The following is a 25,043-nucleotide window of genomic DNA, read 5'->3' on the forward strand; positions in this document are numbered from 1 at the left end:
ATTCCACAACCTACCATTCCCTGCGTTAACCCCTTCACTCGACGCAAATTTAGACGGCCCTGTATCTTTTATTTCAAGTCCAGCTGGATAGAAGTGAATTGTTTTCTCTTTTAGCGTGGTAGATTCTTTTCTTCTTGTTTGGCGTGATAGGCAACTTGTCTTGTTGGTTTATAGCGTGATAGATAACTGAGTTGTTTTCTTGTTTAGCTTGATAGATATTTAGTTGTTTTCTTGTTAATTACTGAGTTGTCTTCTTGTTTAGCGTGATGTTGATAGACCTAACCGGGGTTGTTTTTTGTTCGGCGTGATAGACATCTGACATCTGCAGAGTTGTTTTCTTCTTCAGCGTTTTGGCTCGATAGATAACCGAGTTATTTTCTTATTTAGCGTGATAGATAACTTGGTTTCTTCTTGTTTATGGCGTGATATGAGTTGTTTTCTTAAATATAGCGCTTTGAAGAATAGTTGTAGGCCTATATAAGGAGCCTTTGAAGAAATAAAGTAGGCCTACTGTAATGTAGGAGTATAGGCCTACCGTTATGAGTTCATTATAGGATATTCAACTTTCCAGACATGCCAGAACGACGATATCTCTTTAGTCATTCAGCTGTAACGTAATGCCATGCGACACAGACGAGCTAAAGATCAGGAAACATATTCATTTCTACAAATAACGGATCAAAACTTCCCCGCGGTGCTGTTATATCTTTATGGTACTTTGTTACATTTTCGTCAGGTTAAAAAAAAATAATAATTGGGGAGTGGTGTTAATACTTTGATATAATACAATTTAAAACGTTACCAGTGTTCCAGTACATAAGGCCAAAAAAAAAAAATAAGTCTCCGGTACATAAGGCCAAAAAAAAATAATAAGTCTCCGGTTTCTGGTATGGAGCTTGCCCAAAAAGTGGTGCGGCGACGCGGCTTTTTTTTTTTTACCTGATTTTTTTTTGCCTCAAACTGTCGGCTGATGACTGCAAATGGTGCGCGACTAGACTTAGTGCAAAATATGCGAGTCCAGAGAGGCCACATAAAGCTTATTCTCGATCATAACCCCATCTAAAAACATGGTAAAATTGTGCAGCAGCAGGATTTCAGTTAAACCTGTGTAAAGATATAAATTGCATGTACACTGCAAAATCTGGCGTGACGGGGCGGGGGCGGGGGGGGGGGGGGGAGACGGTCTCAGCAGCCAAGGCTTAGGATGCCGCTTCGTTCATCCTTTATGGTGCTTGACCCTTTGGGTTATGACAGGGAAGGAGGTGTGATGGGCCGGAAAACCCGAGAGCCCATGCAGAAGTCGTTGTGGGAGTCGATAATGGGTTCATTAATTGAGTTAAATGTCTAACACCTCATCACCTGTCTTACAGGTGATGAGGTGTTAGAGCGGAAGGCTATGTGGTGCGCTCATGTGATGAGACAAGAAGGTCTGCCCTGCGCAGTTATAGACGCTTTGCCTACGGGTACGAGACGTGGCAGAGGTCGCCCTAAGCAGCGCTGGGTAGACAATGTGATGAAGTGGAGTGGCAGAATGTGGAAGAGCTGAGAATAGCGGCGATTGAAAGAGAACAGGTGATGGCGGCGACCCAAGGGATGCGCCCCCATTACAATCTGAGGACGAGGCGGCCACGGACGCAAGTCTATGCCGAATGATGATGATGAGTTAAATCAGAAGTCAGACCCCTGAATGCTTGGAAACACCACATGACTTGTTGGTTTTTCTTTGTCCCTCATATTTTTCCTTGGCAAAACCAAGGTATTTTAAAAACGAAAATGTCTTCCTTCATAAATAAATATATATCAGTTTTTTTTAATACTGTCTTGACTAGTGTGCTGAATAAACAGAGTTACATTCAGCCTAACAATGTTGACGATTGCCAAGCTGTAGGCACGACTTTACCGATGACTTCATTGATGTTCGGCTGCCCTCCCGGGAAGAGGTCGGCGGGCCAGAAGAAGTCCCCCACCGGGGCGTAGATGAAGAGAACCAAGGGGCAGAAAGCGAGGGAGAGCAGGCCCGGCATGGCGATACGACACAGCCCCAGCGGACGGTTGAAGAAACTCTGCATGCTGTCCAGAATATCGATGTCTTCCTCTTCCAGAACTAGAGTTTTGATCAACAAATTAAAACTGAAAAGGGTCGTTTTCGTGATCTATTTCAACCTGTAGGCTACCCTTTCAGAACTGCATTCAAAAGTCGCGCTGAAAAGAATAAATGAGGAGCGACTCAGATTGTATATGAAGCTTTATGAAATAATGTTTCATTAACTAGACTCTGGATTCGTTCTCAACGATTATACAATAGTCTTTCGACGTAGGCCCATAGTCGCCCCTAAGTATTTTAAACGTCGAAGTTTTCTTGTAGTTCAAATCCGAAACAAGCATGTCTGAAATCTGAGACGTGTGTTATAGGTGGTTCATTATGAAGTCTTATCCCGGTTTGGAAACGAAAACAGTGCCTCAACAAAATGTTTCACTTTGTAAGCAATTCCTTTGATCAAATAACGAATATTTCATCAAAAACGCCCAAGGTTTCCTCTTATTTTCGAATGTATGGAAAACAGCTCAGGTCTCAAGAAAATATTTCTCATTGTCTTTTCTGACCCGCACCTAAAATTCTGCTCTTCATTTTTTTTTTGGAAATTTGCTTTTTTTTGCGGTTCGTTTTCTTATTGTCTCTTACATGCTTGGCTTTCCTTGGGGCAAGACTTGAGCATCTTCATGCTGGACTGGGTCATGTATAGATTGTGCACACGCCGATCGTGGTTCGCTCGACGTCGGAATTCAGTTCTTAAAGCTAGGTAGGATAGACCTTTGGTAGAACAAAATGTGGAATTTTAGCAGAACATTAGCTGCAATATTGGCTGAGATATTGGCTAAAAACCAAACTTATACACCGGCACTTGAGAATTTACATATTAATGCCAAGGACACACATGACACACATTAGTTGCTTCAGGAATGGTATAAGAATGATACTTAATTGACACTCAAAACATGGATTTAGACACCTTACTTGTGTAGTAACGAGCAAAATTGGCCGAGATTTGCCAAAAACATGATTTTCCGGTAATGGCGGCACTAATTTGCATATTCCTATGCCACAGACACATGTGGTCACTTCCAGAAAAGTTTTATTCTGATCTCTGACCCTGAAAACATGGGTTTAGTTACCTTATTCGTTCAGTTATCTGCAATATTGGCTGAGATACAGTAAAAAATAGATTTTTCGGTAATGGCGGCATTAATTTGCATAAAAACAATCCGTGGGACATTTTTTTAATTTTTTAAAATAGCAAATCGTTTTCTATGCATTTTTTTTCTGACCTAGAGACGTTGATTTCCGAGGGTGCACGATACCCCCTTTTTCCCACCCAACTGTGGTTTCAACGTACCAAACAACATAACGCAGATGAGACCAAGTGGTGGGAGGATGACCTCCATGGTGGATGCCCTGAAGCCATCTTCTTCGGATACAGAGACAGGTTCATCGGAGGGTTCTGGTTTCGGTTCCCCGGTCGGTTCCCCCTCTGGTTCTCCGGTCGGTTCCAGTTCCCCAATTGGTTCGCCTGTAGGTTCCGGTTCCCCAGTTGGTTCGCCGGTCGGTTCCGGTTCCCCAGTCGGCTCCCCGGTCGGTTCCGGTTCCCCAGTTGGTTCGCCTGTCGGTTCCGGTTCCCCAGTTGGTTCGCCGGTCGGTTCCGGTACCGGCGACGTAGTCCCATGAACCTTGCAGGTCCAAGATGACAGAACCAGTAAAAGTATGGCGAGCATTGGACATCTGTAGCTATAACCGTTGCACACTGTAGACCTAGGGTAGTCAACAAACAGTCGTCTGCATCGTCATGTTACCCCGAAATTTCCTTGATTAAATCAAAACCCTGCCCTCTGCATGTCCACGACATCCCTGTTGGTTTTAAATATCGCCAATTAGGCAAATTGGGTAGGCCTAAGTCCAATAACCTAACTCGGAGTGGATTTTCGTTCTCATATAGGCCTAAACATGTAGGAGCGGGGATCCATAACATTGTAACTATTCAATTCAGTTCAATTCAAACTCACATTTATTTCCATACCAAATGAGAAATATAATGCAGAGAATTAGTAACAGTACATCGAATCGCCGTTATTTATAGGTCTAGTTAAGTAGTAGTCAGTTTGTAGCCCAGTTACACACTAGTGTAATAATGATCAAAAGAGCTGCTAAAAATAATGCAATCGCCATCATCGAACTCAGCCATTTTGATAAGACTGTAGAACTTTTAGTCCCTTGAATTAAAGATCGTGTTATTTTAGAAATTACCTTAAATATTGGCCACACTCGGCACGGTTACTCATCCTTGAACTTCTCCGGAATAGGGCAGATGTTCGGTTACTTTCAGACCTTTTTTTTTTTTTTTTTTACAGTAAATCCCATAGCATTCATGATATCTGGGCTCTACTTCGTCTAGCGTGTTGTACGCATTCGCGTTTTCTACTTTTGAAAAGCGCGCCTCTCAACGTAGCGCGATTGTAAAAAGCGCGCCACCACTCGCGCGCGTTGTGACGGCTTGGCGGGTACATGCATGGTACAAGGTTCACATCTAAAACTGAACATTTCTCGCACTTATCTGTTTGAGTTTATATCTTTGGAAAATTGTTTTGATAGATATAGTAATTATGGCAGAGAGTGTTGTCACTAAAGGAGGGGTGGAATTACTATAATCCATACCCTTCCCCCCGTTTCCTGAAAGCCAGGTCCGCCCCTGATTGCAGCATTTGCATTTGATGCGTTCAATGAGGATCGGAATCCCTCAATGGTGCTGGTTATGGGGTTAGAAGGGGTTTTCAAGGGGCGGGCCGGCTGGTATGCTGGGGTGGGCTGGACGAACATGACGTGGGGCGCTAACACAATCAACACCCGTAACACCAACTTTCATTGCGGTCATTATAGCTCGTGCTTCTTTATCTCTCTAATTTATTTTCTCCACAGACACATTTTCGACTGAAGCCAGCTTGTAAAGGCCTTTATTCCTAGGCTAAAATTGAACAGAATTTGAAACGAACACCAAGAATATGTATTCTTTGACTGACGTGCACCTTTAGCAAGGCATTTAATATTACATGAACTTGTAAGCATTGCTATAGCTTCGGTGAGATAAAAATAAACTTTGATAAAGTTTCTTTTAACATGCATGCAACAACATCTAATATGAACACTTTATTCTTGCTTTCACAAAGTTTGTGATATTATTTCAGGCACAGCTGATAAACTCTGTTGCCATTGTGTAGTTAAAGGAGACGTTTTATCAGGTAGTATAGGCCTACAATAGAAATTAGCAAGAACGAGACGTGTGCCGCTCGCCAAATGTTGCCTGTTACATCACCATTTTGCGCGTGTGTTTTGTTTTCTCTCACATCAAATTGAGTTGCAATGTATGTAGGCCCTATGTGTGTTTAGTGAAATTACCACAGAAATTGGCTACGTAATCGGTAACTTTTTCCTGAACTGCATTCGTGTACCGTACGCGCATCATTTAAAATGACCCCTAATATGTCCTTGTAACTTAGCAACTTGGGTTATTCGGCGGACAGGATTCATTGCACACATGGTTGTACAGAAAGAAGCTTTCGTACCCCGGAAACGAAATCTCCCAGCAGCACAGCGGGCCTATGTACTGCCACGAGCGATCTCCGCACACGCTGGGGTCGTACGACGCGTACACGTAGATCGGACTGCCCGGAGGCGCGTTGGTAGCCGCAGAAATGCACGCGTCCGGGCCGGATTTATACGTCATCGTGGCGCCTCCCAACCATGCATGGGCGGTTGCCAGACAGTCGTCAGGGCAGTGTTCCAGGACTCTTGAGCATCCGACGTGTATGAAATGACGGTAGGGCGGATTCCACAGGTCCTGTAGGACCGGCAGACTGTCGACGCTGTCCCCGGATACCAGCTGAGTGGTAGACCATCGAAGATCGCAGAAACAGCTGTGTAAAAAAAACAAGTGCAAGTGCACAATATTAGCTCTGGTCGTCTTGCATAAAAGTCGTGCATGAAATCTATGAAAACGATCCCTGCCACAGCTTAAAAATGCGACGCAGAAAAATGCGACGCCGATGGCACATATGGAGCACCATACTTCAGACGTTTACCTAGATTTATAGCGATTTGTGATAAATACCACGTGACTATAACATTACTGCACATAATTATTTTGCCTACATTTACAAACTTTTCATAAACATCTTTCACTGAATAACCCGCATGAACATTTATAATGAGTCGAACAAGGTCATGCGACCTCCGTATTTAAACATTGCAGGTTTAATGGGCCAATGCAACGTAATTGCTTTGAAAATGCACCTTTGTGTCCCATTTACCCATATTTCCAATTTTCGTTTTGCCATTTTCAATTGTATTTTGGTGCCTTTTTTATTGTTATGCCAATGCGAATATCCATATTCATGAGCAAAACTGTGATGTTATTTCAGGCATAAACCTCAATGTCACAGCTACTTCAGCACACAAACTGTAGCTAGAATTTTGGATATTTCGCTGTCGTAAATATTCTTTGGTGATTCGTTGTTGTGTCAGTAAATAACAGTAAGCCATAAGAGCAATCCTTTCTCACAAATGTTTTCAATAAGCAAATTTTGGGTTCACAATTTTGAACAGAAAACTCCAAAACTGAACAGTGTCTTCCTGAAATGACATCACAGCAACATCGCCCTCACTTGTACGGGAAAGCATGGGATATATTAAATGTTTAAAGAAGTTTTCATACATTTATAAATAGTTTTCATACATTTTATAAGGAGTGGAAAGTTGCTCAAAATGTGTTCATAAGAAAACCTCATGGGATGAACAATTTAATTCCTTCCAAACTAAAAATTCCAGATATATATATGTATTTTCTTACTCTGGTACAGTCCGGTGTGCAAGAGATTTCTATTCCATGCAGTCTTATTATTCTTGTCATGATACTGTTTTCATTGTAGCCTGTCTCTAGCTCTGTACGTAATAGGCCTAAGTCGAATTTAGGCCACTCATATACGGTCCAGCAGATATAATCATGTCCAAAGACAGTTGTTCATTTTACAGAGGACAGAGTTTTTAAGTGCATCCTCGTTTATAACGTCTTTCAAAATTTGTTTTGCAAGAAGAATTTAATGGATTTACATGTGTTTTTTTCACAAGATGGGTGCACGGTTGTGTGTGCCGTTTTAACCAGGTATGATAATGGATAAGAACTTACTGTTTGACATCGGCATCTATACCAATGGTCATGATGATGATCGCTAGAGCAGTGACACTGTGGGCATTCATCTTGCGAAGTTGCTTCTGCTGTCTAGGCCTCCTCGGTCGAATCTGCTGGTGAAATGAGTTGTGGTTGGTTGGTCAGTGGTTCATCAGTCTCTCGCCTTCTGCTAGCTCTTGCAAGCTCCTGGCCCGGGCTGTCAAGGTGCCCTATTTATAAGATACCAACCCGTGGTATAACGATGATACGATCTGCCTTAAAAGTGGAACAGCTAAAGTTGAGTTCCATGTCATATCTCTGGCGGCATATTCAGGAAATTAAATCCACAGAAAGTTTCCGTGTTTTGTTTGCCGGCTTGTCCGTATTTTTTTGATCGTTCCCCTCTGAAGTAGATTTGGTATAGATGTACCAATTTTGGAGAATACGATATAAGGCCTACGTGTTTTTACCCATTCACGTACGAAGAAAATGGCATTCGGAACAGATGGGCTATAAGATCGTAAAACATGCATGTATTTTATTTCTGTAAATAACGGATTAAATACTTATTATTATATTACGGTCACGGTTATTAAATACGGTCACGGTTACTTAATACTTGCAAAACGTGTCACAAAGTAATATTGCTAATATTAGTAATATTAATGTGTGATACATTTTTAAACTGTCGTCATTCTTGTTCTTTATTTAATGAGGCGACAGCGCTTTGAAACATATTCTGTTTGGGCGTTGAGACTCTTTATGTTAAAAGTTTCGTACCGATTATACATGCATTATGGGGTAAACTGTCATCGTTTTTTTCCCTTTATTTTGGCGGCAACACTTTGTATCATACATTTTGAAACATAACTTATGTTTAGGCGTTGAGACCCTTTTTGTTAAAGTTTCGTACCGATTATGCATGCTTAGGTGTAAAACTGTGGTCGTTTTCCCCTTTATTTTGGCTGCAACACTCTGTATCATATAGTTTGAAACAAAGGTAACTAAATCATAATTATGTTCGGGCGATGAGACCCTTTATGTTTGAGTTTCTTGTACGATTATACATGAAAAAAACTCCCTGGGGGAATGCAAAATCGTATTGAAATCGGAGGATTCAGGACTGTTAGGTGTAAAGCACATGAGATACACTCATACCACTGAGTTTGGTATAATGAAGCATTCATTGTGACGGGGGCTTCAGACAGCGTTGCTAATTCCACAACCCACCATTCCCTGCGTTAACCCCTTCACTCGACGCAAATTTAGACGGCCCTGTATCTTTTATTTCAAATCCAGCTGGATAGAAGTGAATTGTTTCCTCTTGTAGCGTGGTAGATTCTTTTCTTCTTGTTTGGCGTGATAGGCAACTTGTCTTGTTGGTTAGCGTGATAGATAACTGAGTTGTTTTCTTGTTTAGCTTGATAGATTTTTAGTTTTTTTCTTGTTAATTACTGAGTTGTCTTCTTGTTTAGCGTGATGTTGATAGGCCTAACCGGGGTTGTTTTTTGTTCGGCGTGATAGACATCTGACATCTGCAGAGTTGTTTTCTTCTTCAGCGTCTTTGGCTCGATAGATAACCCGAGTTATTTTCTTATTTAGCGTGATAGATAACTTGGTTTCTTCTTGTTAATGGCGTGATACGAGTTGTTTTCTTAAATATAGCGCTTTGAAGATTAGTTGTAGGCCTATATAAGAAGCCTTTGAAGAAATAAAGTAGGCCTACTGTAATGTAGGACTATAGGCCTACCGTTATGAGGCCATTCAACTTTCCAGACATGCCAGAACGACGATATCTCTTTAGTCATTCAGCTGTAACGTAATGCCATGCGACACAGAGGAGCTAAAGATCGGGAAACATATTCATTTCTACAAATAACGGACCAAAACTTCCCCGCGGTGCTGTTATATCTTTATGGTACTTTACATTTTCGTCAGGTTAAAAAAAAAAATAATAATTGGGGAGTGGTGTTAATACTTTGATATAATACAATTTAAAACGTTACCAGTGTTCCAGTTCACTTGAAGGCCAAAAAAAAAAAAAAAAAAAAATAAGTCTCCAGTACAAAGGCTACCATAAACGAATCAAGTCAAGTGCCAGTCTCATAAAGTTTCGAAAATACACAGAACTCGACGACTGTTTTATGCGTGCAGCGCTAAAAGAACGCATGAAATAACAGACAAAAGTCATCTGGCACATTTCAAGGGGTGTCGGACGCTTCGCCCCATTTCCACGTCGCCCCATGTCACTTCGCCCCTAACCACTTCGCCCCATCCCCACTTCGCCCCATCCCCACATCGCCCCACCTCCGCTTCGCCCCATGTAGTATGAAAAAGGGGTGCAGACCAAATAAACTGCCAAAGACCCCAGATAATAAAAGCTCCCAATTCTAGAAACTTAGGAAAAAAACAAACTCTTTGATGAGGTGCTCGAGACACAGATGAGACAGTGACGCCTCTCCTATTGGCTTGTGAATAAAATCATCAAGCCGCTGGATTCAAAAGAATCCGTAGGTATGGGTCAGTGAGTTCAAAGGAACTCACTGCGCGGCCTTGAGGAAAATGTTCCGTCAAAATTTGTCTGATATGTGACTTCATTTAGATGAGATTGGTTCCTCCAACAGTGAAATTAGGATGTCAAAGGTATTGTCGTTCTCAGATAAGTGGGAGACGGGTTGGTATAGCCGGGTTGGGAACAAAGTTGAATCTTTTACAAAGCTTTTTACTCGGTAGGGGAGAGCCTAGCTTGAGAGTTTGGTTGTGAATTGTTCATTTGGTGATGGGCTAATTCTTTCCGTTGGTTAGCAATTAGTGAATCTGTTGAAATTTTTTTTTTAAGCCAAAAAAATAGATGAGATTTTTTTTTTGCATGTAACGGCTGGGGCGAAGTGGGGATGGGGCGAAGTGGAGATGGGGAGAAGTGGGGATGGGGCGAAGTGGGGATGGGGCGATGTAGGAATGGGGCGAAGTGGGGATGGGGCGAAGTGGTTAGGGGCAGTTACATGGGGCGACGTGGAAATGGGGCGAAGTGTCCGACATTCATTTCAAGATGGCGTCCCCCGCGTGAAGAAAACTTGTTAGCAGGTCAGCGGAAAAGTCGAGACAATTGTACTGACTACAGTACTGTTTTCTACTTGGTATTCTCGCTTTTAATAATCAGGGTTTGACGTGCCATCATGGCTGATGTCCGAGATATCTTGGAGTGGGATGTTGATGTTCAGGCTGAGCCGGGAAGTGCCCCGAGTTCGTCCGTTTCCACCGGCGGAGATTCGGCGGCACAGCAAATGCGCAAGAAAGACGAGATCATTGGGTCGCATGCATCTGACAAAAAACAGGTCAGTAATTGACAGTATTCATGGTATTATCTTAAAGTTGAAATATACAAAGATGGGTAAACGCAGCATGCCTACACTACCTTTTGTTTTCATATAGGCCCTACCCAAATTGCGTTCTGCGTTCAGTCGGGTGTCGGACGCTTCGCCCCATTTCCACGTCGCCCCATGTCACTTCGCCCCTAACCACTTCGCCCCATCCCCACTTCGCCCCATCCCCACATCGCCCCATCTCCGCTTCGCCCCATCCCCACTTCGCCCCATCCCCGCTTCGCCCCATCCCCACTTCGCCCCATCCCCACTTCGCCCCATGTAGTATGAAAAAGGTGAAGGCTAGGGGTGCAGACCAAATAAACTGCCAAAGACCCCAGATAATAAACGCAGTGGCTATTGTTACGGCAGCCGTAACGCATTTCCCATTTTCTATCGTTACGGTAGACTGCAACCTGGCAACTTTTATAAAAAAACATGACAAGAAAATATAAAATTAGAAGGAAAAAAGTGAATTTGAACTTTATGAAATTCGGACTTTATTTCCCTTTTAAAAAAAATCCTCCAAAGCCTCAGGTTAGAAAAAGAAAAAAATTCGAGTGCAAAACTGAGATTCGAACCCGTAACCTCGCGGTGCAAAATCCTACCCTCTATCGGCTGAGCTGGCGCACTGCTCGAAAAAATGTGGGGAAACAAATAATTATATACCTGCGTGCGTATCAAAAAAATATCGTAGAGGGCGCTAAACAACTAGTGCCGTAACGATAGCCACTTCGGATAATAAATGCTCCCAATTCTAGAAACTCAGGAAAAATACAAACTCTCTGATGAGGTGCTCGAGACACAGATGAGAGAAATGATGGCTCTATCCCATTCAGAGACGCCTCTCCTATTGGCTTGTGAATAAAATCATCAGCTGCTGGATTCAGAATCCGTAGGTATGGGTCAGTGAGTTAAAAGGTACTCACTGCCTTGAGGAAAATGTTCCGTCAAAATTTGTCTGATATGTGACACTTACAACCTCATTTAGATGAGATTGGTTCCTCCAAGAGTGAAATTAGGATGTCAAAGGTATTTTCGTTCTCAGATGAGTGGGAGACGGGTTGGTATAGCCGGGTTGGGAACAAAGTTGGATCTTTTACTTCAAGCTTTTTTCTCGGTAGGGGAGAGCCTAGCTAAGTTGAGAGGTTGGTTATGAATTGTTCATTTGGTGATGGGCTAATTCTTTCCGTTGGTTAGCAATTAGTGAATCTGTTGAAATTGTTTTTTAAGCCAAAAAAATAGATGAGATTTTTTTTTTACATGCAACGGCTGGGGCGAAGTGGGGATGGGGCGAAGTGGGGATGGGGCGAAGTGGGAATGGGGCGAAGTGGGAATGAGGCGAAGTGGGGATGGGGCGATGTGGGGATGGGGCGAAGTGGGGATGGGGCGAAGTGGTTAGGGGCGAAGTGACATGGGGCGACGTGGAAATGGGGCGAAGTGTCCGACATTCGTTCAGTCGATTTGTTTTGGTAGTGGATATTTTGCCGGAGGTAACGCCGGCAAACTCACGTTAAGGTTTGCCGGCGGCAATCCATATCAACAGAGGGCGCTGTACTCTTTAAGATAGGGCTGAATTATAACATGTATTAAATTCCCACCAAAGTTATGTAGTACATTTGGTGCAGTGGTTAAGCAATGGCTCTAGTGAGTCGGATGTCCCTAGTTCAAAGCCTGATCCCCGTCACAATTTCAAGGTTTTTTTTTCCCATCCCCAAATGAATAAGAATATTCTTCTTTTATTGTTTTAATAGGTCTCAAACATTTTATTGCAGAGTATTACATTTTCTCTTTCAGATTTGTGGCTCTGGAGGATTTTTTTTTAAAGGGAAATAAAGCCCGAAATTATAAAATGGTCTGATTCCCATCTTGTAAATACAAAAATACAATAATGATATTGGCATGGAGCCAGACTAAAATATGTCACCGGAAAATGTTTAAGTAAAAAAAAAACAGTAACTGCGCATGTTCAGTGCATATCCGGCAAACTAACGTTTACTGAAGGTTTGCCGTCTCCGGCAAAATATCCACTGCCATTTGTTTTAAAAATTTAATTATAGGCCTAAATCATTATGATACTGCCATTTACTGAATACTGGATATATTGCCGGCGGCAATCCCTATCAACAGAGGGCACTGTACTGTCTAAGATTGGGCTGAATTATATTAAATTGCCACCAATGCGCCCTGTATTGATTAAAATGATTATCAATTTATCATGTGTTTATAGCTATAGAAAATGTTTCCCCCCTTTTTCAGACATCTACTTTTAGTGTAATTTCGTGTTGGAATTTAGATATGCAAACGTGTCCAAATGAACCTGGAAATTACACAAAATATCGATGTCTGAAAAAGGGGGATGAAATTTCTATCGCTATAAAGAGGGCGAGGATGATAAAACTCGATAATTCAATAATGGTTTCTACAAACTTAAAGCAATTTTTCCTGCTCAACTTGGGTTGAACTCAACCCTGGGTGAACCCAGTGCCGCCCCGGGTTGAGTTTTGATTTTTCAACTCCGCATTCAACCCCGCATCGTTTCACACTTGTTTCATGCAAATCACGCTAATCATGCTCAGTCACTGCTGTTTTGAACCCTGGCGAGAATTTCAACCGGGGTTGAAAATCTCAACCCTGGTCTGGAGCAGGGTTGAGTTCAACCTTGGGCGAAATCAATCTCCGGGTTGACGCAGGGTTGAAATTTTTCAAGTGTGAAACGATGCATGTTTTCAACCCTGCGTCAACCCCGAGATTTGTCTAGTGTGAAAAGGGCTATAGGGGGCGTAACATAGTTTTGTGCATTCCGTAGTGAGCAGGCGCTATCCCCTTTCATTTTTGTGTTGGCCTAGTGTTTTGTTGTCAGTTTTGTCATTGGCTACAAATTGAAATCACTTGGCTTCACTCTCAGGTGCAAAATGTTAAAGAAAAGTCTTCTGTAACAATTGAAGTGAGACCTCAAACTAGGATTGTGACATACTGAGGACCTTGTGACATACTGAGGACCTTGTCTTTGCCTCATGAACATTTCATTGGCTGAAAGAATGAGTAAATTTGGCGTGATTTTGTGGTTCTTTAGTATTGACTGTCCCTTATAATGTTTTTTTATTGGTGACAGAGATCTCGGAAGAGCCAGGAGCCAACCTTCAAACGTCCAGAAGGGATGCACAGGGAAGTCTATGCACTGCTCTACTCGGATAAAAAGTAAGCTAGTCTTGTCTCATACTGGATTCTTTTCTTGCCCAGGCTGTGATGCAGTCAGTTTTTATCCCTAGCAAGTATCAAATGGTGAAGCTGCCACAGGGATAAGGGGCGTTGAAACCAACGAAATGAATTACATCCAACTTTTGGCACTGACACTTGAGAAATCAGGGCATACCTCACATGCACACATTAGCTTGAATACAGTTCAGTTGTGCAAGATCTTCCCCAATCTTCTGTTCCAATAACCGTAACCTTCCCAAATCTGCCAAATTCCTCTTTGCAAAATGGAGGATTTCGCAAAATCGAGGCTATGTGAAAAAAAATATTTGGCTGATTTTGAAGCATGCACTTTGTCAAGCTGTTTTTTTTCTTCATTTTGAAGAAAACAGTAAGCGGAGGTTATTTCCAAAGGTGTGTCAAGTGACACATTTTTGGAAATTTCCGTTAGAAGTTGGTTTGTAATTGGGTGAATCCATAAAAGGGTGTGCGCGCAAGCGTTGACATGACGCACATGCATCATTTTTTCATCGGTTCAGTGCGTGACATCATGAAGTTGCAATTGGCTGAATGAGAACGTGTTCCTGGCTGCTGATTTCAGGCACGATTCAAAATATGACTTGGCAACTTTTGAATTGAAATTGAGATCCTAGAATATTTTTTTCTTGGAATGTGCAGCATTCACTGAGCTAAAACTTCATCAAATTAGTTGTTAAGCACCCTTCTTAAGATTTTGAGCACTTTCCTTGCTTTAAACGAAAAAATTCACAAATTACAAATGGTCCACTCTGCCTTTAAGACTCATCGCTTTTGAAGTTTCATTTCAAATTTTGTTTTTCGCTGACAAGCATGTGCCATCGTACATAGGTCATGGAGTCGAGGGTAATGGCCAGGTTGAATTCATAATCCCTTCTAATCTTATTTCATCACATAGTCGATTGAAAACACAATTCTATTGTTTTGCTGGAAATTTGTCTCTCTTTTTCTCCGTCAGAGATCCACCTCCACTGATCCCGTCAGACACCAACAAGGGATACAAACAGATGAAAGCTAAACTTGGTCGAAGTAAAGTCCGACCCTGGAAGCGAATGCCATTCACTAACCCTGCAAGAAAAGTAAGTGTTTCTTGTTATCGTTGTTGTTGGTTTTGAATCTACATTCATAAATTTCTAAGACAGTTTACCCATTCCTATTGGCTGAGAGCCTGTCACGATGGTGGTTTTAAAGGGTTGATAAAGCACAAACTGGTTTTAAACACTTTTGTCCGGCACAGCTGCGTTCTGCGCCACATCGCACAGTACGTGCCACGTGCGTGCCAGTCTCCCTATGAGGAGGTTTTTAGTTCTACTCGCTCAAGGCACATGCTGGAGGGGTGTTTCACAAAATGTGATGTAAAATTGTTGAACAAATCATTTTACATTTATATTTTTTGGCTTTCTGACCGAAAAGTATTTAAAAATGGGAATAAATATGTGCTTGGCCGGTTTTACAGAAGTACGTTTAAAAACGGCTAGGGGCTTGGACGCTGATAATCAGCACCTATTTATTCCCTTATTTATTCCATATTTATTCCCTTATCTTCATTTTTTGATTTATCAATTGAACAGATTAAACCGATCTTCAAATCAATTTGTATTGGCCAACTGACAGTGGAAGTTTCAGAGTCTATAAGAAATGTGTTTGTTTCGGACAAAATATTAATAATACTTCATCAAAATATTTATCTAAGGAAAGGATTCGGTTTTGTTTGTTGTGAAGTAATGATTCATAGGGTTTTACAGTGTTACAGTTTGCAAAAAATGTAGGAGTTTGTGGTTTATGAAAAATTATGTAGTTTAAATAATGAAGAGTCCTAATTTGGAGTGGAAATGTTCGTAACTCACTGGACTTAGTTTTGATATCTTGACAGATAACTATTTATTGTTCAATCTCTTTTTCAGGACGGTGCAGTGTTTCATCACTGGAGGAGAGTAGCCGATGAAGGCAAAGACTATCCCTTTGCTCGCTTTAACAAGGTAAAAAAAGAACATCAGCATTACAGGGCTCGTTCAATGACGACCATCTCTGTAGGAGAAGTGCAACTGCGTATTTTACGCAATCAAGCACGCATTGCACAGTGTTGAAAATGTTCCAAACACGCGCGCTTGCTGCTCAAAACTTTTTCGATATGACGCAGCCGATGCGCGTTATGCAAGTTGACGCTCAAACTGCCGATCCACGTGGATGGTCTGTAGGAAATGACGTCATTTGAACGAGACTTACTATCCGAGGCAAGTTAAGGAGAGCACCACTGGTCGACTAGTGGTTGATTAGTGGCGTAACTTTTCCCCTTGGTACTGAAAGCAATGTGTGCATAGGGCAGTTCCAGAGTTGTACAAGGAAATACACTGTCGGTGACAGAGCCAAGCAAACCCCAACATTCCCATTTCCTCCAAAATCATCTTGGCAAAATGGAGGATTGTGCAGGATTGAGGCTATATGGCAAAAATGTGTAGCTGATTTCGTAGGATGCACTGTGTCAAGGTCTTGGGCCAGATCTTGTGTTGTTTACGCTCAGCCATGCATAAACTTAGGCCTGGATTATACTTGAAATCCTCCGCACTGCTCCAGGATGTCACTGGCTCTGCTTCAACATATTGACAGTGATTGCTGGAGGATTTTGCAGGATTGAGGCAGTGGTCACCCCTCCAAGGACCACATTCAAGAAATAACGCAGGATGTTGCAGGATTGAGGCTGTATGCAATTTTTACATGAAGGAAGTTGGAGGATTTTGCAGGATTGAGGTTGCATCCTAGCAAAAATACCAAGGGAGTTCAATTTAATGTAATACAGGCCATAGGTTAAACAAGTTCTTTTAAAACCATGAATTTCTGATATTTTTTTTAGGAGGTGTCGATACCACTGTACACCAGTCAAGAGTACCAGCTTCATCTACACGATGAGAAATGGACCAAGCAGGCTACCGACCACCTGTTTGACCTCTGTAACCGCTTTGACCTCCGCTGGGTCGTAGTTCACGATCGCTTTGACTACGCTTCCTATGGGGTGAGTCTGTTGATATTTTTGTAGCCCAGTCTGATGTGTACAGCAGTTGGTCTTTTTTTATCAATGCTAAATAATAGTGTGCACTTTATTTTTGTTCTGTATTAAATTAAAGGGAAAAATGTAAAACTAAAAGAGGCAGTAACTCAAGGTTTACGTCGAGGTTTTACGCAGTTTTGAGGAGTGCCTTGAGCTACTGCATGTTTAAAGGGAATATACAACATTTTCAAACCTCGAAAAACAAAACTACCAATTTTTTTTGAAATACCGGTACCTTACATGGATGATGGTAAATGGCATTATGGCACCTGGTGTGAAGTCATTGTCAAGAAAATGGTATTTTGTATACATTTCCAACGGTGGTCGGCTGACTACTGTTGCAAAAACCTTTAGAACTATTTTTCAACTACTGCTCCAAATTTAGCATTTTTTTCAGTCCAAATTTTGTTTGCTATTGGTTACATGTTCATGAACGGGTGCAGGCCAGCTAGACTGGTTCCCTTACCTTACATTTTCTGGCATCCATAAATTGACCTATTTCATCTTCAGTGGAGTCAGGGAACCAGACTACTTTAATATTTTTGTTTTTCTTGGTTTTTCCAGCATTTTCGAACACAAAACTTCAAACATGTCAGTGTAACAATATTTGATCTATCATACTAACCCCTCAAATAGTTCATTTCTGAAAATTACAGCAAAAGCCAATGATGTACATTCCCTAGCAAAAGTTGTTTCTGTGAACCACTTGTTTATATTCAGATATTTTTCTCAGGACGTGGTTGAAGTCAATAATTTTTCTACGGATTAAAAGCCAAACTCCAAGTTCTTTTTACTTGGAAACTGCTTTGATGTACCAAATCTAGCTCCATGGAGAAGCCTTGTGTACTAATTTTTGTGCTTTAAAAACGTCGGGAGACAATTGTATTTTACATTTTGTGAATCACCCTATGTCTATGGTGACTCACACACGTAGCGCTAAAATCCCCTTATAAGGAGATGGGCGTGCGTACTGCAGAATGTGGTGCTAAAACCATCCACGTGACGTGATCTCAGTCAATGGAGTACCGAAGTGTGACGTCATTTAGAACCAGAAAGTGTAGTGCAAACAAAAACGGAGTACGCGCGCGTGTTGGTTCACGGGCTGAATCACGTGCTAATGTCTTTCACACACATTTTGTGCGCGTGACGTATTCACTGCGGTACTCCATAGGAGTGGGTAAACTGTCTTCGGTATTCATGAATACTGTTTTTCATGACTTAAATCTACGAATGGGCTAGACCAAGGGGGTTCTACCCAATGTTCCCCAATACCTATGTTCACCAGAACCGATGTTCCCCCAAATCCTTAGGATTAGGGTTAGCGTTATGGTTAGGGTTAGTGTTAAGGTTAGGGTTAGGGTTAGGGTTGGGGTAGTAATGTGATTGTAATTGGTTGTGTTTTGCAGAGGCGCAGCATTGAAGATATGAAGGAGCGTTATTACAACATCATCAACAAGCTGGCCAAGGCTCGGGCTGACCCTAACCTGAGCAACAGAGCCGCGCAGGTCTACGACGCCGAACACGAACGCAAGAGGAAAGAACAGCTGCTGAGATTGTTCAATCGGACACAGGAACAGGTCAGTCTTGTTGCTACGAAGTGCTTTAACCCTAACAGAACTCAACCCATCAAACCCCAACGGCATGTTTTGTTGGAATCTGTCAGGATGGGTACAGTACCCCTAAACTGACAGTCTTTTACATTGGGTTGGCACACCTCCAGAATCAAAGTCCGAAATATGTGTGTGCAGTTTGCCAAAAAAGTAAATAAGTTTTACTCACTAAATTTGTTGTTGTTGCTCTCTGGTATATCCTTGGCATATGGGAAAGTCAATAGTAGTCACATACATAGTGATACACCCTGAAACACTGTCCTGCACACAGGGGAATTCTGCATTTTTTGCAGAAAATACGAGTGTCAGTGCTGCGCCCTCTCGCAAGAACTGAATGGAAATGATATTAGAAAGAGCGAGAGCGTCCCCTTGTGATAACATGCTTACTCTACCTCGTACATGTACGAGGTTTGGCAATTTTAAGTATGAACATTACCTCGTACATGTACGAGGTTGGCGATTGCAAACTAACAAATATACCTCGTACATGTACGACTTTGGCACTGAAAAAGTTAAACTCTTTGTCAATGTAGCAGCTCATAATGGATCCCCTAGAGACAATGGGCCGATTATCAGCTGGAAAGTCAAGGCGCAGTGTTTTTAATTGATTATATTTAATTGGCATAATTCATACGGCACTCTGAGTTAAATCTCAGAAATACTCTGATAGGAATACTGATTGCTCGAATTGTGTACTGCTCCCTCGGGTGTTTCCGAAACACCGGCTTTGTTTCCAGATTTGGCACCAGGCTCCAGTTTTATAATTTGTATGTCCCTTTTGTGATAAGGACAGACTGAGAGAAAGGTTTGGGTCCTTTTTGTGGTACTGCATATCAAATCACAATGCTATGAGGCCATACATATATGTTAGGGTTCATCTTGCTCATTTTGTTCAAGCTTTTCAGGCTCTGAAATTATTTCGGAGGCGAAGACAAAACTGAGGTTTATTAAAAAAAATCTGGAAACAGATGTTCTCATAGGAGACTGTTGGCCTTTGCCTAGTGCACATAATTCAGAAAGAATCCAGTTCTATTAGTGAACACAGTGCAAGAACCCGACAGTACTTTTTAAACTTATCTTGTGCCCTTGGGCAAGTCACTTTACCCCCATTCGCATCTCTCTACATGGATAAATGGGTATTGGCATTAGCTAGGGAGTAACCTGTGATGGCCTGTCATCCCATCCATGGAGACAGAAATACTGTCAAATGTTTCATGCCCTGAAAGTGGAGGAACACTCTTGCACAATGGATCGTCAATTTCCTAAGATTAATTTCCATTTTTTTTTGTAGGTTGAGGAAGAGGAGATGCTTATAGCTGAACTGAAAAAGATCGAACTGCGTAAGAAAGAGCGTGAGAAGAAGACCCAGGACCTGCAGAAGCTGATCACGGCCGCCGACAACAACGCGGAGCTGCGACGAACTGAACGGAAGATCACGAAGAAGAAGATACAACTGCCTCAGAGTAAATCCAGGAAAGAGCTTGAAGGAAGCTCCAAGGTACAGAACAATAAAAGAGGGGAGAACATAGTCTGAGTTTAACTTGGATTGTGTTTTGGTGTGGACTATTTTCTGAAAGTATTTTGTTTGAAGAGTCAAGTGTGAATTTCAGAAGGTGCTTTCCAAAAGATGCATGGATGATGATGTTATTTTCGCAGAATTACTGTAACTAGACTTTTAGTTTTTTGTGTTCCAGCAGACTCATAATATCCAGCATTGCAAGGGGGAAAATAATGATGACCATTTCCAACTTTCAATATTTTCTTAGCTTGTGGCATTATTTTGCAAACCACATTATGTTAAAGCAGAATGTAGTTGCGGTAAAAATATCAGAAGTGAAGTTACAGCTTTTTGTTTATCTTTACAGTAAACTTGCAAATTCTTGCGTTATTTCTCATTTTAAAGCAAATCCTGGAGACTGGTGGAATCAAGTTTCCGGATTTCAAGCAGTCTGGAGTATATCTCAGAAGTCAAAAGGTAAACACTAAAGTGTGTCAAGACATGTTGGCGATACCAATAATATTGATCATATTGATTGATTTTTTTTTCATCGACGAGTTAGTGAACTAATTATATAAGACAAAACATGGTTTTAGTGGCTGTGCACTCATCACAGTTTGACAAAGCATTGAGACAAACTTGGTATCATCAAGTTTTAATTTTGAAAATTTGGGATTTCATTCTTTCTAGGGATTCAGTCACTTGCTTCGACTAACATGATTTGAATGAAATCAGAGAAATCGGGTTTTCAATATTGAAAACAGGCATGCAACCTTTCCTTGTTCAGCCGATTTCCTCATTTTACACTTGACCCTTCGTCGTATCCGTGCAACAAGGTCGTATCTCCTAAACTGGACCGTACGTGAAACGCAAGTTTCAGAATGTCAAAAGGTCGTATCTCACTTAAAATAACCTGGATGTGCACACAAAGTCAATGGACGTCGAGATACGACCTTGTTGCACGGAGCGCATTGGCGCGAGATACGACTGTGTTGCTGAATGGAGATACAATCTTGTTGCACTGACCTGACAACTTCTGCCATAAACAAATTGAAAACACTGTGTAAAGTCTTGTAATTCTTGGAATTTCCTTCTTTTGTTTTGTTACTTCCGAGTTGCATGCCTGTGAATAGGCCAAGCAGGAAAAAACTTGGCAAATCGAACAGGAGCCAACTTTGTGAAAATGCTTAACAGAAAAGTGTGGACATGCTAGGTTGACATGCTAATCACAAAGCTAGCTACACAGTCACAAGCAGTTCACAATATTACATAATATTTTAGTCGATAATCTGTTTTTCGCATAGCATAACTGTGAATTCAGTTTCTGGTGTCACATGCTGCTCTTTGTAAGCCTTCTGTATCTTGTGCTGGTTTGTGTCTTTGTAGATGAAACTTCCGTCTTCAGTTGGTCAGAAGAAGACAAAAGCAATCGAGCATTTGCTGGATGAGTTGGGTATCCCGATCCAACCGATGCCAACGGAAGATATATGCCAGTTATATAACGAACTCAGGTAAGGGGGAAATAACATGCACGGGCCCTAGACAGTAAGCCCCTCCTACCTGTCAATCAAACAGTGCTCTTCGACCAATCAGATCATGAATAATGGTCAGGTGACCACAGTGGCTCAGTCAAACTCATTCATAAGCACTGTGCGAGACATACACAAGTGAAAGGTGGGCGGGATTTTGGACGAAAAACGGAACATACCATTGTCAGTGTCAAGTAGGGTGTCTTCAGCATGTGAGACACAGAACTGATTATGTGTTAGCAACAACTACTGGCTTAAAGGGAAAATACAACATTTGCAAACATCAAAAAAAAAACTACCAAATCATTTTGAAATACCTTGCTGGACTGTTAGTGAATGACAGTGTAAAGCATCCTGTAAAATCATGGCACCTGGTATACTGTCATTTTCAAGAAAAGTGGTATTTTTGTATCAATTTCCAACGCTGATCGGCCGATCAGCGTTGGAAACAACTGGCTTTTTTTTCAAATACTGGCCCCAATTGACCATAGCACTTGTTTGCAATCGATTACAAACCTATGAACGGGTACGAGCCAGCTAAACTGGTTCCCTGACCTTACAATTCCCCAATGTATGTAAACTGCTCTGTTTCTTCTTATATGGAGTCAGGGAACCAGACTACAGGAAATTGATCGTTTTTCTTGGTTTTTATAGCATTTTCGAACCCAAAACCTCAAAAAAGTCAGTGTAACTATATTTGCTATTATTTCCAACCCCCCATTCCATCCATTCCTGGAAATTACAGCTAAAGCAAATGATGTATCCCTTTAAAGGGGCATTATGACCTGAAATCTTCAAGAATTTTTTGTTTTGGATTGTTTATTTATCCCTACTTCAAAGTCCTGGTTGAAGGGAAACTAACCTAATGTTTTACATCAAATTAAATATCGGATGCGGCGGACATTTTGTGGCATACGCATAGGTATTTCCAGCCGTGTCCATTCACTGTACGGTACTCGTTGTGTGTGACACATAATACACACGGTACGAATACACATATGTGATGCAATCAAGCTAAATGAGTCGTTTGTCGGGAATTTTTATTTGGAGATACAGGCCAAAATAGGACCACTTCATCACACCACTTCATCACATCTCTTGGTGTTCCGACTTCCATAATTTGTGAACTAAAGATGGTATCAGCATGCAGTTTTCACAGCAGTAATGCTGAGATTGTGCTCTTTTCAAATCTGTAGTAACATTTTTTTTTACCAGGGTCGACAAACAACTCATGTAGCTTGATCACATCACATATGTTGTTTCTCGTACGTCTGCAATATACGATGCACTGATGGAAACATGTGCGGCAGGATTCAATTTTGACCACTGAAATTTGTTTTCGCAAGAATAACGCCAAAACGCCCAGTTTTTAAAGGGTGGTTGTGTCGGTGTATATGTCCTACTTTTAAATAATCTTTCTAATTTACAACAGTTTGTTTAAATCGCGTTTTGTATCTCGATTTGGCGAATTCCAGGACATTATGTCCCTTTAATAGTGTTCCAGTATTATTGAAATCGTCCTTCTAAAACAAAATTGATGATCTTATCTTTACAGGTCTGACATGGTTCTTCTGTACGAGCTGAAGCTGGCCCATGCCAACTGCGAATTTGAGCTCCAGACGCTACGCCATCGCTACGAGGCCTTAGCTCCTGGTAAACTCCCCTCCTCAGCGCTGTCCCTCAACCAGCAACCTCCGCCCACTGCTGAGGAGGATGCTGAGGCCACGCCCACATTGGGGGAGGAAGGAGTGGACGTGAAGATGGAGGACAGCTCAGACGATCAGTCCTCCAAGAATAAGAAGGTGGGTAGATGGAAGAGGTCTGATGCTGCAAAGTTGGTTGTATCTTTTCTTAGACCGGTGTTCCAGAATCCCGCTGAGCCAATTTATACCGAGGATTCGACTTTCACTTCTTTTGAAATTAAGTGGCAGTTACGCTCTAGTCTTGGATCAAGACGTTGTGGTTGTGTATTGGATATGTGATCACCAGCTGAAAGAGACTGTTGTCAAAATGAACCACTGTCACCCACGAACCGCTATCATAACAGTGTTTTGGAATCTTGTAGCGCTCGTGTCATGTGCGCTCCTGTTTTGCCTATAATGTATGCAGTCTGCTTTCAACACCTTGTATACTAGCTCCGAACTAAACTCTGAAATTTCAGACAGTAGCATGCAAGATGCTACTTTTGTGCAACTTTTGTGCAACTTCGTGGTAGCTCTTTTGTTGTATGTAGTACGCATTTTACCTAAAATGGACCGTATTTGTCTGCAGAAGTAGTGCATGCGCACTAGTTTCCCCCATTTTCCAGGGGGAGATTTTACAAGTTTTCCAAGACGACGCTGTGATTATTCTAAAGACAGCTTGTAAGGCGTTTCTGGTTAAAATGCTAAAATATGTTAGGGTTTCATTTGGGAAAAATGGTGTGCCACTGTTTTGCCATGTTTAGTTTGGTGTTAAGCTGTGTTCCTTGTTCCGTCAGCTCTCAGTCCCAGTCCTTTAGGATCAAAGCATAATGTCCTTGAGCAGGATGCTTTACAATAATCATAATTTCCCCATGTGGCGCAAAGTATTAACAAGACTGCCTCGTATTCCTTCCAGGTTTCGGAGATTATTGATGTCGTCACCACATCGCCCTCAACACCAGTAAGTGACGTCACCATCATTGCACTTTAGAATACATGTTCTCTGTTTATTTAATTAATTTCGTTATACCATGAATTGTAAGTGTATATCTACCTTTGGTCCAACTTTACTAACTTTCATTGATGTAATGGTAAAACAATGTTAGGAATTGAACTTTAAATAAATCTTTGATATGTAACATTCAGCCCTTGATTTTTTTTAATTGTTTTTTTTACAGCGCAAAAGACGAACGGCAATTGAGCAGAGCAACATGATGAAAAAGCTGAAGAAATGATGAGTACAATCTACTGCATGCGCCATTCATTCCTGTTTATCCTAACTGCCCTGAATCTACTAAAATCCACCGTTTGCAAGATTTTGATGGATCCTGTTCCGTACAGTCTTGTTTCAAGATGTTAGTGCTATATATTGGGTGCACTAATGCCGCAATGGTTGCTCTGTAATAGTGCGCCCTCGCTGAAAGTTGCTTTCCCAATGCTATTTTTGAGTTTCATCCCGAAAAATCAATTCTTGTTCTAAAATTGCTGTTTTTCTGGCAGTACGAAAGTTATTTACTTTTGAATGAGCCATCGACCCAAAAAAATTGGCCCATGTTTAGTTATTGAATTATTACTTTACAATTATGAATTATTGTCTGCCAGACAATAAGTCTGTTCTCGCAGGGTAGGCTGGTTCCCGCCCCACAATCGGTATTGATAATGTATGGACCGGGAGCCAGTCTGCTGGCAAAGTGGATCTGTTGGTGCCCTAAACAAAAACCTTTTTTTTATCAGATGGTTGAAGACCTCCAAAAAAGGGGGGAAAAAAAGAGCTTTTTGGTTGGAATAAAACATACAAATCGAAAATGTATTGAGAACAATTATTGAAGTTGTTGAGGAGCATGGAAAACACATGGCACTAGCGCTTT

General features: G+C 41.5%; 3 protein-coding genes across 4 annotated transcripts; 1 reads left to right on the forward strand and 2 right to left on the reverse strand.

Annotated features, from left to right (window-relative positions):
- Positions 1 to 1,690: 1,690 nt before the first annotated feature.
- On the reverse strand, positions 1,691 to 4,461 carry LOC119737484. 2 transcript variants are annotated; one of them, XM_038211881.1, is made up of 4 exons: positions 4,301 to 4,461; positions 3,396 to 3,808; positions 2,684 to 2,812; positions 1,691 to 2,104 (listed from the first exon to the last, which is right to left on the reverse strand). In XM_038211881.1, exons 1-4 carry the CDS (start codon positions 4,333 to 4,335, stop codon positions 1,854 to 1,856), a joined length of 828 nt encoding a protein of 275 aa, XP_038067809.1. In that variant the 5' UTR covers positions 4,336 to 4,461; the 3' UTR covers positions 1,691 to 1,853. The 2 variants fall into 2 exon arrangements, with proteins under 2 accessions (XP_038067809.1, XP_038067810.1); XM_038211882.1 differs by lacking the exon at positions 2,684 to 2,812.
- Positions 4,462 to 5,051: 590 nt separating this feature from the next.
- Positions 5,052 to 7,641, reverse strand: LOC119737077. The gene is made up of 2 exons (XM_038211160.1): positions 7,233 to 7,641; positions 5,052 to 5,964 (listed from the first exon to the last, which is right to left on the reverse strand). Exons 1-2 carry the CDS (start codon positions 7,301 to 7,303, stop codon positions 5,544 to 5,546), a joined length of 492 nt encoding a protein of 163 aa, XP_038067088.1. The 5' UTR covers positions 7,304 to 7,641; the 3' UTR covers positions 5,052 to 5,543.
- Positions 7,642 to 10,340: 2,699 nt separating this feature from the next.
- LOC119737416 (DNA methyltransferase 1-associated protein 1-like) lies at positions 10,341 to 24,498 on the forward strand. The gene is made up of 12 exons (XM_038211755.1): positions 10,341 to 10,549; positions 13,692 to 13,777; positions 14,769 to 14,889; positions 15,715 to 15,789; positions 16,662 to 16,820; positions 18,263 to 18,433; positions 19,758 to 19,964; positions 20,370 to 20,441; positions 21,351 to 21,475; positions 23,049 to 23,295; positions 24,092 to 24,136; positions 24,354 to 24,498. The coding sequence occupies exons 1-12, from the start codon at positions 10,391 to 10,393 to the stop codon at positions 24,408 to 24,410; spliced, it is 1,524 nt and encodes a 507-aa protein (XP_038067683.1). The 5' UTR covers positions 10,341 to 10,390; the 3' UTR covers positions 24,411 to 24,498.
- The last annotated feature ends 545 nt before the right edge of the window (positions 24,499 to 25,043 follow it).

This window comes from Patiria miniata, unplaced genomic scaffold (genome assembly GCF_015706575.1).
Source record: "Patiria miniata isolate m_02_andy unplaced genomic scaffold, ASM1570657v1 HiC_scaffold_3, whole genome shotgun sequence".
Taxonomy (NCBI): Eukaryota; Metazoa; Echinodermata; class Asteroidea; order Valvatida; family Asterinidae; genus Patiria; species Patiria miniata.

Bases quoted from the DNA above. Each gene is read 5' to 3' on its own strand.
- LOC119737077 (XM_038211160.1), bottom strand. From the start codon at position 7,303: ATGAATGCCCACAGTGTCACTGCTCTAGCGATCATCATCATGACCATT. The intron at 5,965-7,232 runs GTAAGTTCTTAT...TTTTTTACACAG, and splicing joins ATAGATGCCGATGTCAAACA to CTGTTTCTGCGATCTTCGAT.
- LOC119737484 (XM_038211881.1), bottom strand. From the start codon at position 4,335: ATGAGTAACCGTGCCGAGTGTGGCCAATATTTAAG. The intron at 2,813-3,395 runs GTACGTTGAAAC...GTTCTACCAAAG, and splicing joins CATCTGCGTTATGTTGTTTG to GTCTATCCTACCTAGCTTTA. The intron at 2,105-2,683 runs GTAAGAGACAAT...TCAAAACTCTAG, and splicing joins CCCCAAGGAAAGCCAAGCAT to TTCTGGAAGAGGAAGACATC.
- LOC119737416 (XM_038211755.1), top strand. From the start codon at position 10,391: ATGGCTGATGTCCGAGATATCTTGGAGTGGGATGTTGATGTTCAGGCT. The intron at 19,965-20,369 runs GTACAGAACAAT...CTCATTTTAAAG, and splicing joins AGCTTGAAGGAAGCTCCAAG to CAAATCCTGGAGACTGGTGG. The intron at 24,137-24,353 runs GTAAGTGACGTC...TTTTTTTTACAG, and splicing joins CCACATCGCCCTCAACACCA to CGCAAAAGACGAACGGCAAT.